At 42.6% G+C, this 15,484-nt stretch overlaps 1 protein-coding gene across 1 annotated transcript in view; it reads left to right on the top strand.

The window, feature by feature from the left end:
- The first annotated feature begins 319 nt into the window (after positions 1-319).
- The window catches only part of lipib (lipase, member Ib), a 36,204-nt gene continuing 21,039 nt past the window's right edge, over positions 320-15,484 (top strand). The window contains exons 1-3 of the mRNA XM_084565780.1: positions 320-429; positions 2,736-3,118; positions 3,682-3,790. Of these exons, the coding sequence (XP_084421906.1) occupies positions 378-429; positions 2,736-3,118; positions 3,682-3,790 (544 nt within the window). The 5' untranslated portion in view covers positions 320-377. The remainder of the gene's footprint in view (positions 430-2,735; positions 3,119-3,681; positions 3,791-15,484) is intronic.

Raw genomic sequence — 15,484 nt, 5'->3', positions numbered from 1 at the left:
AGAAGCTGTCCAGGGTCTGCTGCCAGAAAACATACACACAGCATGACGAACCACCATGATTTGCAGTGGGGATGGTGTGTTTGTGGTTTATTTCTCCATTGTGATTCCTTTCCTCATTTCATTAGTTCACCCTCCTGTCATTTACTTCATTTGTTAAATCTTACAAGTGATCACTCTGCCGTCTTCTAGAAACTGATCCTTACTGTAACTGAAGACACCTCCTCCTCCTCCTCCTCCTCCTCCTCCTCCTCCTCCCTCCTGACTTTTCTCTTACAGCAGTCTTTCCTCATTTAGTCAGTCAGTCCTTCCTTCTCTCTGTTCTCAGAGTGTCTCCTCATCTCCATCATTTCCTTTACAGCTCTGTGGTCATAGATAGTATGCTTCCCTGCAGACTCCTCGGTCTGCTAGGAGTCCTCATGCTCTGCAAAGGTAAGAACATTACCATTTATCACTTTAAATTGATTTTCTGGTCACTGTGAAAGCTTAAATCTGCTCACTGTCCAGTTCTTGTCTATGAGCTTGGATTGATCCTGTGTGAAATCAAGATTTTCTGGGGATTTTTATAGCCCAGATCTCCAGAAACGGCGTGTAACTGCAGACAGGAACAGCTTTGTGAGGCACAGGAACATCAGATTATCTAATGTCCCATCTGCTCCAGAAAAGTTAAAATTCTATCTGGTTGCATTAGATGATCACATAATCTCTTTCATCATCCATATTTATGTGCTCCTAATGTGTTGTTGTATTGGTCTGTGTCCCCTCCATAAACGATGCCCCTGTTGTTTGACGGGCAGCTGTAATCACGTCTTGCATGGAAGGCGGGGCGGCTGGGGACAGGATGAAGTGTTTTTTATAGCAGCCTGATCCTATTAAAGCAGTGTCGCACTTGTGTGTGCTAATTGCAGAGCGCTGGACTCCAAACAGCCGGCTAGCTAAATGCTAACTGACTAATCTGTGCAGTCAGTGTGAAGCTACAGCCATTAGCTTGGCTTGGCTTGGCTTGGCTTGGCATAATGAATGGCTGTGTCTAAAGTTTATAAAAAAACATAAAAAAATGCATTCTACCATCACAATTAAAACCATTAATCAATCTTCATATGGTGGTGGAGAGAACTGTCTCAGTAAATTATGAAACCAATTAATCAGAGATAAAATGGGATGATCTAGCCAATAAAAGGATAACATGCTACCTTGACTGACCCAGAGGTATTCCATTAATCTACTCTAATACTTAATTTATTTTTGCTGATTTAATGAAACACTGATAGGTTGGTTATAATGTCCCTGAGGTAGAGGACTGGACTGTTGGAGAAAACTAATAATCCACTCTGACATATGTTTGAGAAAGTTCTTAGTCATCCAGGTAAAAAAAAAAAAAAAAACAAATCTGACACAAGGACAGCTGGACTGGTATGGTTTCTGGAAGACATTTCATCCATGTCTTCAGTTCTAAAAGACTGGCTGGGTCCAAAATGGCTGCTTTAATGGGTTGACTTTCGGTTTTGTTTTGCTTTTGCAGGGAAATTGTTTGTAATTATGAAAAGGTTATAGTAAAAATATCATTTGTCATTACTATTTCATATGAATATTTACATTATTGAAGCATTCTTAAATTACTTCAGTACCTTGGTACATATTTTCAGTCTGGTGTCTTCATGTCCCAAAGATCAGGATTCTGTGGGTTCAGACTTTTTGTTGCAGGACTTTTTCTTTCCTTTTTTCTTTTTCTTCTTGTAGCTGAATAAAGTTTCTCATGATCCTGGGTGGATGTTTGGGGTTGTTACCCTGCTGCAGAACACGTGAACCTGTGTGATGGAAACAAATCCAAATTTTTTTGCACATCCATTACCATGAAAACAAAGAGCTGTTCCTCTGTACACTTGGACAATATAACATTTTCCTCTTTTTGAGGAGATTTCAAGTGAAAAGATAAAATTGTCCAGGTTTGTTTTATCTGTTTTTGAATCTTTACAATTTAGGTGCGGGCGGCACAGTGGCGAGGTGGTTAGCACTGATGCCTCACAGCAAGAAGGTCACTTCCTCCCACCATCCAAAAGACATGCTCATTAGGTTAATTGGTGATTCTAAATTGGCTGTAGGTGTGTTGGCCCTGCGATGGACTGGCGACCTGTCCAGGGTGTACCCCTGCCTCTCGCCCGATGACAGCTGGGATAGGCTGGGATGACAGCTGGGATAGGCAGGTCTCAGCAGACCCACGCGACCCTTAACAGGATTAACCGGGTATAGAAAATGAATGAATGAAATGAATGAATTTAGGTGCTCTCTCAGTTGTCTTCTGTCCACTTGTCAGACATCATTTTGATTTCAGTGATACAGAGGAAAAAATACCTCAATCCATCAATTGGATTGTCCTCCAACCAATCAGAGCCTTTTAGTTGTAATCAAATTGAATTCCACTGTGCTCAACTGAAGTGTATGACTAGGTCATTGGTAATCTTCTGTCCATCACCACATAAAGTCCACCCAATGGAGGCTTCTAGAGAAACTATTGTTTAAATCCAACATTTACAGAGACATGAGTGCAGTGGCCATCAGAGGTTGTGAGAATGTTGGATCTAAATGTTGGTTTCATTTGAGAAACATTTGATCATCTGTGAGATGAGAGCAGGGAACATAAAAATGTCCCTGAGTATGATTGACTCTGTTTCTTGCTCCCATGGATAAACCAGCATGTCGAGCTTCTTTAAAATAAGTTCTGTCCTCTGTGCCTCCAGGTGAGGATGAGAGTGAGTCCTGCGATAACTTTACAGACCTCAACCTGTCCCACTGCTTCATGGGAACTAGCCTGTACGTCCGGTTGCTGCTCTACACCCGGTCCAACCTTGACTGTGGCCGCGAGCTTAACCACCACCACCCCTCCTCCCAGCAGCTCTTCGACCTCTCCCGTCCCACTGCCTTTGTCATCCATGGCTACCGGCCCACTGGGGCACCCCCTATCTGGATCGACCATATAGTGCACCTGCTGGCTGAGCAGGAAGACGTGAACATCATCGTGGTGGACTGGAACAAAGGGGCAGCCAACCTCAACTATTTCACTGCTGTGACTTACACCAGGGAGGCTGCTCACAATCTGACTGACTTCATTATGACCATGAAGGTAAAGATGTTGGCTGCTGTTTGACTCCAAATAAACCCACTGATATCCAGATATTTTATTAAAAAATCATTTGAAACCAAACACGAGGCAAAAAGAGCGGCATCCGTTGATACTTCAAATGATCCATGTCCACCTGATTGACGTTAGATGGGTTCTTCAGGCTGATGTGCTTGCTTTGCTGAGTTCAGGTCACAGTGAACAGGCTAAGCACGGAATTTCAGACGTCTCCAACCATTCATAATGGTTCTGCAGCCTTCTCAGGCCATTATGTTGAAAACAGATTCAACTCTTGATTGACAGCATAGCTTTGCTAGACCATAATCAGTTCCCAACGTGGAGACATGTATCCCAAATCTTTGTATGTAACGTCCTCCATATTAACACAGCCATGAAGCAATAAACTTGTTTGTCTTTAATTTGGTGTTTTCCGCCTGTTTTTAGATTTAAAAGTCTTGTAGTATCTAAAAGTAGATCAACCAGCAGAAACTGAAAGTTAAATGAAAAGACAATAGAAGCAGGTACCTTGACTGTAACGGTGGGTTTTGAACATTGTGTGTCTGCAGGAGGAAGGAGCCCCTCTGAGCTCGATCCATCTCATCGGCGTCAGTCTGGGAGCTCACCTGGCCGGATTTGTAGGAGCAAACCTGAAGGGGAAGATTGGCCGCATCACAGGTGAAACAGATGTCCTCAGTACACCCACAGTACAGTGTAATTAAACATGCAAACATGCCTGTCAACTTTTTAAAGTTTTAGTTCAACTAAAATAGTAAATTGTCTGCACTTCATGCTTGACGCTTTTCATGTATGATGAAAGGGTCTGTTAATGAACAGATACTCACATGTAATTACATGTAATAATTTTATCCATCAGCAACTGGTCTCTCACATCTCTCACAATGCATTCCCTCCTGTTCCCCCACCCCCTTTCTTTCGACCATTCTCTAATTTCCACCTTCCCTCTGTTGCTGATGTATCGGAACTTATCAGAAAACCTAAATCATGCACCTGTCAGCTTGACCCCCTTTCCGACACCCCTGGTCAAAGCCTGTCTCCTCCCCCTGTCTTCTCTGATCACCACCATCATCCACTCCTCCCTGCAGTAACTCCGATTCTCAAGAAACCTGGTTCAGACCCCAGCAATTTCAGTAACCTCCGGCCTATTTCCAATTTGCCATTCCTTTCTAAAATCCTGGAAAAAACAGTTGCATCCCAACTCCACTCTCATCTCTCCAACAATAACCTTTATGAACACTTCCAGTCCGGTTTCCGTCCCCGTCAAAGCACTGAAACAGCTCTACTCAAAATAACCAACGACCTCCTCCTGGCAGCAGACTCTGGACTCCTATTTATTTTCATCCTCCTTCACCTGACCTCAGCTTTCGATATTATCTCTCACTCCATTCTTCTCCATAGATTGGCATATCTGGCACACCTCTGGACTGGTTCCACTCATATCTCACTGGCAGGGCCGCCTTAACCTAAAGTTAGGCCTCGGGGCTGAGAGGTTTTGTAGGCCCCCCATCCCCTCGATTTATGGGAATGGCTAGTGTGACGTCATCATGTCCAAAAAAGCCACTTCCGTGTCCATTCGCTAATATTCTAACGGTTACGGTGCTCTGTCAAACTGGACTACAACGGCATTAAAATGGTGCAGTGCTGTGTCCCGTGTTGCAATAACAGAAACGACGTGAACAAAACGATCTCTTATTACCGATTTCCCCTCGACGAAAAAGAGAAGAAGAGATGGCTGAAGTTGATACGGTAAGTTGGATCTCAAATGATGAACATTAATAACAAAAATAATAATAACCGGCTAGCGATTACTAGCGAGCTAATGTTACTAGCTAGGTACTACTAGCTACTGCTAGCTGTTTGTTTTGTCAGCACTTCGACGTGTTTTCAAGGTTATCGTTATCGTTCTTGAACTGCTCCCAGTAATGTTGCACAGCCAGTGTCTGTGCTACATAGGAAATCGTTAGACTTTGAAGTGAAACTGACTTTGACTCTAGTAGACCAAGCTAAACAACACATCTGATAATAGAAGTTGGTTCTGCAAGTTGGAGGGAGCCTGAGATGTAAGATGTCAATTGCCACTTAGTTATTTTATTTTATTTTTTTCCATTTTGCAGGCATGACAAGTTCACCCCGAACTACATGTGGGTGGCATTTTCCTGATGGCAAAGCAGCTGGGCCAACACGGTTCGCATGGAATGACGGAAAGGCTTTCCCTGACCACATCCCCACCAAACGTAAAAAAGGAATGGTCCCTGCGAGCGTGGAGGATGAAAGAACAGCTGGACCAGGCCTAACCCACCTTGACGTTGCTACAGAGACCCCTGGTACTTCAAGTGCTGTGGTGCTTGAAATTGAAAATGATATGCTTAAAAAAGCAAATGAACAACTGAAACGAGAATTGGACAAACAAAAACAAACATTTTCATTCAGTCAAATCTCCTCCCACCCTGACAAAGTCAATTATTACACTGGCTTGCCAGATGCTGAAACTTTCCTCTTTTTAGAAGCCCTTCTCTCCTCGCATTCTGTCAGAAATGTCAGAAATGTAAAATGGTTAGTGTATTGACCCTGCATTCATGACCTATTCTAGTGCAGGATTTCATTCTGCTGCCGCTTGCCGGGCCACCAAGGTATTTCTTCTGTTTTGTTGCACATTCTCATCACACAGTACATAACACACTACACATAGTCAGATGCCATTTACACTGATAGCCCTAGTCTCTTTAAGGGTAAGGCCTCATTTTATCATCATTCATGATATAATTTTATCAAATCACAATTTATATTGTTCTACTGCGTGGTCTTCCATATTTTGTTGTGCTTGCTTTGAGCCAGGCGCGTGTGGTATCAAGAGCAATCAAATGGAAATGTTCACAGTTAACAATAAACTGACTGGGAGTGGGAGCAACTGTGTGATTTTTTTGTATGCTAGTTCAGCTTGTTTTGCACATAGCCTGTCAAAGTGTATGTCCAAGTAATTCCCTCAATTATTCATCCCACTGATGGTGGCTTAAACTCAATGATTTTGATGTGACAGACAAAAATATAAACATGAGTAAAACAATAACATTTATTTTTCATGCTATTTTTCATGACAATTCATGCTATTTCACGGAGAATGGGCTTCTGTAAATTCGTAAGACAAACATACTTTCAGGATCTTGTTGGCATGCTTCTTATACTGGTATAGGATGTAGGTCAAAATGTCAAACGATTTTCCAGTCATTCCATGCGAACCGTGTTGGCCCAGCTGCTTTGCCATCAGGAAAATGCCACCCACATGTAGTTCGGGGTGAACTTGTCATGCCTGCAAAACGAAAAAAAAAATAAATCAAATAAATAAGTGGCAATTGACATCTTACATCTCAGGCTCCCTCCAACTTGCAGAACCAACTTCTATTATCAGATGTGTTGTTTAGCTTGGTCTACTAGAGTCAAAGTCTGTTTCACTTCAAAGTCTAATGATTTCCTATGCAGCACAGACACTGGCTGTGCAACATTACTGGGAGCAGTTCAAGAACGATAACGACCTTGAAAACACGTCGAAGTGCTGACAAAACAAACAGCTAGCAGTAGCTAGTAGTACCTAGCTAGTAACGTTAGCTCGCTAGTAATCGCTAGCCGGTTATTATTATTATTTTTGTTATTAATGTTCATCATTTGAGATCCAACTTACCGTATCAACTTCAGCCATCTCTTCTTCTCTTTTTCGTCGAGGGGAAATCGGTAATAAGAGATCGTTTTGTTCACGTCGTTTCTGTTATTGCAACACGGGACACAGCACTGCACCATTTTAATGTCGTTGTAGTCCAGTTTGACAGAGCACCGTAACCGTTAGAATATTAGCGAATGGACATGGAAGTGGCTTTTTTGGACATGATGACGTAGCGCCTAGCCATTCCCATAGAGTCTCATTTAAAAAAAGTGTAATATCTAGGTAATCTACTTCACAAAATGCATTAGTTTCTTTCGAGACATACAACAATGAGTTTACCCTCTTTGAGCCAGAAAATACCATAATATTGTTATTAACATATCACTGAGCCCACTTGAGCATAAACGCAAGACACTTTATTTAACAACCACACACAGCAACTTATGGTGATAATAAAACCAAAATATGTGAAAGTATGATTTCAAACGATATTATGAAAAACATCACCAACCATCACCTGTCTGCACAAACACTGATTCCTCTTACATTTTGAAACTGTCATGTAACATCATCAGTTTGTATCATAAGATTCCACATGTACGCTTTAGTCAGATATGTGTATCTATGACAGATGTATGTTTATCTTGCTGTTCTCTTCTCTCTTTCTTCTGTCTGTACCCGGCTGGCCTTAGGCAGATGGGTCCCTCCATATGAGCTGGGTTCTGCTCAAGGTTTCTTCCTGTTAAAAGGGAGTTTTTCCTTGCCACCATCACCTTCAGGCTTGCTCTGGGGGTTTCAGGCCGGGTTTTTGTAAAGCGTCTTGAGACGATTTGTATTGTTATTGATGCTATATAAATAAAATTGAATTGAATCGATAATAACTAATGACAGCATAAGCAAAGAACAGCAACAGATCAAAGTTGGACCCACTTTTCTGGCCTCAGCGGGCCCTGTGAACCAATCACATGCACCTCCACAGACACACAAACATACTCCATTCAGCATCATGGATAGCAACATGGCCTAATGCCAGGTACCAAAAAGATGAAACTGAGCAACATTTATAGAAGGTTTGCAGTATAATCTAGACAAACATCTAAGCAAATGTGCATTTCTCTTAAAACAATGCACAACCACAACAATGTATAACCTGCACAAGCTATAAATGCAGCACTTTCTTACGTCGTCTGGTCTTCTTTGAAGAAAAGGCCCTAATTGTGTCCTTAAAATCCAAATCACGAAGGATAAAGATGCTGACGTATCGCGCACTTTTAAGTCAGTATTGTTTCCCCAGCCTGGTCCTCTCTCTGGGGCTCGTGTGTCTCAGATCAAAAATACGAAATGGAAAAATGGGAAACAGGACTGAATTTGATTTTAATATTTAATTGGTCGGGTTTACGTGACCCGGAACTTTTGTAATGAGCGTAAACATACGTTATAATGTATAGCTTGAAAGCCGCCATGATAGCAAATAACAGCAAATTTGCACGTTTACAGTTGAACCTGTAAAATCGAGCACAACACAGTTGTATTGCCATAGATTCTGTCCTTAAAATTATAACTGTTAAGGCTTGATTGACAATGACAGTTAGCCACACTCATATAAACCTATCAGTTGGGGTCGCTGTTGTCAAAACATTTGCTTTCTCACGATAACATCTCAGGAAAATATTTAGGGCCTGTCCACACAGAAACGCAAAAACGCAGAAACGCAGAAGTTTTGCTTCGTTTTGGCAGATCGTCCACACGTATCCTGTAAACGCATAGCCCTAAAATGCACTTTTCTGAAAACGGGTCCCAGGGTGGAGAAATTCGCAAACGTACCTCTTGCGTTTCTGTGTAGACAGACAGAAACGGAGAAAACGATGACGTCATCGCCACACCCCCGAGCAGCCGTCCACCTCCCGCGAGACGTCTCATAACAACATCAACAACAATGGCGGACACATGCTAGTTTTCCTGCTGGAGAAGACATTGAGCCTATTAGGGTTACCAGGGCAAAATATAATTTCTCCTTGAGTTTGGTTTCTTCTAAAGCCGATTTGTAAACAGCGCTCAAGCTTTATGCGCATGCTCCGCCTCTTCCTCTCCGTTTTTGGTGAATTTCTGAAACTGAAACAGCCCCACCTACAGGCCTGGAATATGAAGTAGCGTTTTCGGTCGTGCTGAAATGGATCTGTGTGGACGCGGATATTTCTTGAAACGATGCCATCGAAAACGGAGAGGGAAAAGATCGTTTTCGTACGTGTGGACGAGGCCTTAATGTTGCTTGTCTGTTTCTCAGTTGTTAATTTAATCCCACGCGTGAGGTATCCACGTGGTTATCATTCAGCATCACCTGACGCCGGAAATTCATGACTGGCTATATGTTTACACTGGGGCTGCATGCGGGAGAAGGTCGGGTTGGAAGAACCCTGCGAGAGCTCCATCAGCCACACCATGAATTCCAACTTCAGGTGATGCTCGTACTTTAAAAAGTGCAAGTGCTAGTCAAGCTCCAGATCGATCGATCCATAGACATAATAAAGAGTAGACGCCACATCGACCGCTACTGCCTATTGGTGCTGACAACCCGTGGGGCCGCCATCTTGGACCGGCGGTCACCCACTCCTCTCAGTGTAATCTGTTTGGCAGGCGCAGTGAAGTGTCAGCGCATTTAAACAATCATAACTCGATGAATACTTAACTGATTTTCACGCAGTTTTTTTTTTTTTGCTGCAAACGTCATCCATGTAGCTATGATACAGGACACATGGTTTGGCGTATATTAATATTCATAGTGGGCTTAACAGTAATAGAATATTCTGATATATGATATATGTGATGTATGATAGGTATTTTGCAAAACACTCAATGTAGTGTATATATATATACACACTAATATATGATAGAGATGCAGAAGCAGATAGTGGCAGTAAAAGTACTACTCAGCTTTTTTAATGAGTTGAAAAATGAACAATATATACATTATTTATAGATAGATATAGAGATATATAGATAGATAAAGATAGATGATATACAGATAGATATATATAGAGATGACATATAGATAGATAGATAGATAGATAGATAGATAGACTTAGACTTCTTTAATGTCCATAAAACTTACATAAAATGGAAAATTGTCTTTGACAGTGGCATAAAGACATACAAGCAACACACACACATCACAGACAGCACTATGCACAATAAATAGATGAATATAGTATATAGGTAAAAAAAACCTCTAAAATCAGTCCAGTTTGCTCCATAAAGAAGTAAATATGTAACTAAATAATGAGTAAAATACATAAAGTGCCTAACTGCATACATCTATCTGAACATGGGCAGTTCTTTGTTAAGGATGGTCACGGCTGATGGAATGAATGACCGCTTGTAGCCATTCTTCCTTGCCATTGGGACTGCAAATCTCTGTCCTGATGGCAGCAGCTGGAAAGCACAGTGGAGGGGATGAGTGGGATCTTGATAAACCTGTAATGCCTTTTTTAATAAAATCTGTGAATACAAGTGTGAGAGTTGATGTTGTTTGTGTCCAATGATCTTTCCGCCCTGGTTGACGATTTGTGCCAGTGTGTTCTTTTGTTTGACCGAGAGGTGCCCATACCATGACACGATGTTGAACGTCAGCACACTCTCGGTCAGTGATTTGTAGACCATGGTCATTGTGCGCTGGCTGGTGTTAAGGCTCCTGAGTTTCCTCAGAAGGGCCAGGCGCTGTCTCCCTTTTTTGAATATGTAGTCCACATGGTTTTGAAATTGTAGTTGGTGATCTATAATAGTTCCCAGGTATTTGAATTGAGTGACCAGCTCCACTTCCTGACCCTTTATGCTGATTGGCTTGAAGGTAGGCCCAGAATCTTTGTTACCTCCTCTCCTGCTGCTTCTCAGCCACATCTCCTTGGTCTTGGAGATGTTGAGGTCCGGGAAGCTGCTGTCGAACCATGAAGTCAGGGTGTTGATGTACTGCAGGTAGGGAGAGCTGTCTGAGTCCGGAAGACAGGCAATTAAAGCCATGTCATCAGCATACCTAATGAGGGAGAGGTCACTACTGTTGCACTGTATCTCGTTTGTGTATATGGAGAAAAGCAAAGGGGATAATACACATCCTTGCGGAACACCTGTGTTCAGGACAAGAGAGTCAGAGAGGCAGATCTTAATACAGACTCGCTTGGGCCGGTCTCTCAAAAATTCCCTGATGAGGAGGATCAGGCCACCACTGACTTGTGTGGCGTCCTCCACCCCTCTGTTGGTTTGGTAGGCAAATTGCCTGGGGTCCAGTGATCCTGCCACCTGGTGGGTCAGTTCATTGCGTATGAGGCGCTCCATACATTTGCTAAGGATGGGTGTAAGAGCAATGGGTCTGAAGTCATTATTTATTTTGGCGTGAGGGGTTTTTGGTACAGGTATGATGGTCGCTGTCTTCCAGGCCTGGGGGTAAAAGTTGGAGTTCAGGAACAGCTGGAACACTTTGGTGATAATTGGTCCCAGTTGGGCTGCACATTCCTTTAATACCCACCCTTTGAGCCCGTCTGGACCAGGGGCCTTATGAGGATTAACCCCTTGCAGTATGGAGATCACTCTATCCTCCTGAATAATCATTGGGTCAGAGGTCAGTCCAGAGCAGACAGCGTCACACTCACTTTGGAAATCATATTTGTCAAATCTGGAGTAGAATATGTTCAGACTGTTTGCAAGTTGGACAGGGTCATCACAATGAGAGGTCTGTTTCTGCTCCCTACCCATCATTTTGTTCAGCCCTCTCCATGCATCTCTAGCATTACCTGTCTTCAGTTTCTCCTCAACTTTGTCCTTATAGTCCAATTTGGCTTTTTTAGATGACATATATATAGATGACATATATATATATAGATGACATATAGATAGATACATATAGTATATATGACATATAGATAGATATATAATTGTTCTAATTGATGTAAATCTCCACGCAGTCCTGCCCCGCTATGTTCAGGCTCCGTTGGTGCCCATTTTTGAGCCTCTTCAGGCACAGTCTTATTAGTATCTACCCAGGTCCACACTCCAGACACTTTCTGAATCCCGTAATATTTTGGGTGAAACGGCAGCAGATTGTTGAGGAACTCAGTCTCCTCCATGTCGGTGAAGTGCGTCATGGCACCACTGGCAGGCCTCCGGCCACCTCCGGTTTGGACTTGCGCGGCTTGTCATCCACCGAACACAGCCACCTGTAAAAAAAAAAAAGAAAAAAAAAAAAAAAAGAGAAGTAGCTATTTAACGTATTTGCATCAGTAATTTCCAAAAATTCAATCGGACAACATTAAGACTACCTTTGTAATGTATGTGGATGTGGGAGGGGAAAATGTCGAGTCTCTCTCAGGTATTTGTATGCCTTTGGACCATGTAGATGGAGTGTGAGGGCAAACTCTCTGTAGGCCTTTGTGTACTCATGGCCCTGCTTTACCATGAAGTCTATCTGAAGATCTGAAATTTTATGATCAAAAATTAATAAGTCCCCTTCAGATAACAACTAAGGAGTTTAATAAAGAGTATAAGAATAAGATGTAGATGAATTTCAAAGTGCTAATTTCGTCTTACCTGAGTAGAATTCAAGCCTCTCTTTGAGCTCTCCATTAATAAGGTTGTTTTCCCTCAAATCTAACAAAAGACTCTTCACTGTGGTCTTTGCCCTCTTTTCTCTGGCCATGGCGTTCTTCTTCTCTCGCTCCAGAGTTTCCACTCTTGCTAAGGCTTCATTGAGTCTGGCCTTAAGAGAGGTAGGAGAAGCAGGCAAGGCATAGCCATGATCCTAGTAGAAAGAGGGATGAACATGGTTTGACTGTCTCACTTCACACACATCAATTTGACACCACTAGAGCATGACCCACAATCTTTCTTATACTCATCACCTGTCAAAGCCACTGCCAGCACTGTGTGTGTGTGTGTGTGTGTGTGCCAGGAATGCATGTTCAACATGTCTTCAATTGTGTGTGTATGGGTTTATTTGTGAGTGTGTTAAATATGAGTGGCAGCAAATAAGTGAGATTTTAATATGTCCAGGACTATTATGATATGATGTTTAAAACAGAAATACTCACATCATTAGGCTGAGGTTGTGGGTGTGAGGTTGCAGTTTTTGGGGCCTCCTGAGAGGCCACAGACAGGCTCTCTTCAGTTCTGCTGGACGTAGTTCCTGCCCTTTTCCGGCTAAAATGATACTTGAAAAGAAATATATATATATATATATATATATATATATACATATACTGTATATACATACACTATATTACCAAAAGTATTCGCTCACCTGCCTTTACTCATTCCATGAACTGAAGTGCCATCCCATTCCTAACTCATAGAATTCAATATGATGTCGGTCCACCTTTTGCAGCTATTACAGCTTCAACTCTTCTGGGAAGACTGTCCACAAGGTTGAGGAGAGTGTTTATAGGAATTTTTGACCATTCTTCCAAAAGCGCATTGGTGAGGTCACACACTGATGTTGGTCGAGAAGGCCTGGCTCTCAGTCTACGCTCTAATTCATCCCAAAGGTGTTCTATCGGGTTCAGGTCAGGACTCTGTGCAGGCCAGTCAAGTTCATCCACACCAGACTCTGTCATCCACGTCTTTATTGACCTTGCTTTGTGCACTGGTGCACAGTCATGTTGGAAGAGGAAGGGGCCCGCTCCAAACTGTTCCCACAAGGTTGGGAGCATGGAATTGTCCAAAATGTTTTGGTATCCTGAAGCATTCAATGTTCCTTTCACTGGAACTAAGGGGCCAAGCCCAGCTCCTGAAAAACAACCCCATACCATAATTCCTCCTCCACCAAATTTCACAGTTGGCACAATGCAATCTGAAATGTACCGTTCTCCTGGCAACCTCCAAACCCAGACTCGTCCATCAGATTGCCAGATGGTAAAGCGTGATTCATCACTCCAGAGAACGCGTCTCCACTGCTCTAGAGGCCAGTGGCGGCGTGCTTTACACCATTGCATCCGACGCCTTGCATTGCACTTGGTGATGTGTGGCTTGGCTGCAGCTGCTCGGCCATGGAAACCCATTCCATGAAGCTCTCTGCGTACTGTACTTGGGCTAATCTGAAGGTCACATGAAGTTTGTAGCTCTGTAGCAATTGACTGTGCAGAAAGTCGGCGACCTCTTTGCACTATGCGCTTCAGCATCCGCTGACCCCTCTCCGTCACTTTACGTGGCCTACCACTTCGTGGCTGAGTTGCTGTTTTTCCCAAACGCTTCCATTTTGTTATAATAGAGCTGACAGTTGACTGTGGAATATTTAGGAGCGAGGAAATTTCACGACTGGATTTGTTGCACAAGTGGCATCCTATGACAGTTCCACGCTGGAATTCACTGAGCTCCTGAGAGCGGCCCATTCTTTCACAAATGTCTTGTTTCACAGTCTGCATGCCTGAGTGCTTGAATTTATACACCTGGGGCCAGGCCAAGTGATTAGAACACCTGATTCTGATCATTTGAATGGGTGAGCGAATACTTTTGGTAATATAGTGTATATATATATATATACATCCCTCTCTTTTTCATTTTTTGATTTTTGATTGCCATTTGAAAATGGGAAGAACGAATGATACACGGATTCTTACAGTACTCATAGGATATGGTCCTCTTCTCGCATGTCGATCAGTCCGTAGCTAGATGTGACTCGATGTGACAGTCCTTTTCTCAGCAAGCGTCTGAAGCGGGAAAATCTAAATGTTGCCCGGATACAGCAATGCTATTTTTTGATTGGCTGTTCAGTAGCTATATTCTTTTTATTTGATTGGCTGGTGCGTTACAGGCGCCTTCTGAACTCTACAGGAACCCGCTTGATTCCGACCTGTTCCACTGTTTTAAAAAATAGCAGCGCAACTTGGAGGACGTTATCCTGGTAATTTTTCTGCGTGAGAAATACAAAGCGTGGCGTCTGAGCGTTTGAACGGGTTGAGAGCCCTGCTACTAGCAAACGTGGCTAAGCTTCTCTCCAACTTCACCTTACAAACCCAGCAATCATTAAACTTACATTTTGCCCATTTCACAAGTTAGAAACGAGGTTGATGTGACAGAAGAAGTATTGAATCCAAAAGCAGGCCAAACTCCATAACGCTAACAAACGTTACGTGACGAAAAAAATCTCCCCGCTTCGCCAGCGCCGTACTGCCATACCATGCCCGGTGCAGCAATACATTCCAAACAGGGCTGAACACCGGATTCCGCTTCCAGGTCTCATTTGTAGTTTAATTTCGGCGTACTGCTAGTAGTTATAGTTAATAAAGAACTACACAGAACACATGGAACTAACTGTGAATTTCACCGACGCACTGGACGAAATGCGAATGAAGTGGTAAATGGATGTAAGGATTTAAGACTTGACGAAATGTAATTTAAGACCTACAATGTAAAATATGCTCGTATTTAAGACTTTTTAAGGCCTTAAATTGGCATTATCAAATTTAAGACTTAAGACTTTTTATGACTCCGCGTAAACCCTGGAAAGATAGATAGTTTTTTTACTTCTATCCTCCCATGTCATCTTTCCTCGCAACTACTCGCTCCCTCGCTTCGCACCACTCGGTTTTCCGAACAATAGCCACCAAAGAAGACTCATAAATCATGAATCTAGACGTCTACTGAATCGGCTCAGTTGATTAATATATAATCAATAGACGGCACCATTCAAACATGCGTACATTTTGCTTTTCTGC

The sequence above is a fragment of the Chelon labrosus genome (genome assembly GCF_963514085.1).
Source record: "Chelon labrosus genome assembly, chromosome: 18".
Lineage (NCBI taxonomy): Eukaryota > Metazoa > Chordata > Actinopteri > Mugiliformes > Mugilidae > Chelon > Chelon labrosus.
Note: the sequence above shows the minus strand (reverse complement) of the source record. Positions and strands in the feature narration are given on the sequence as shown.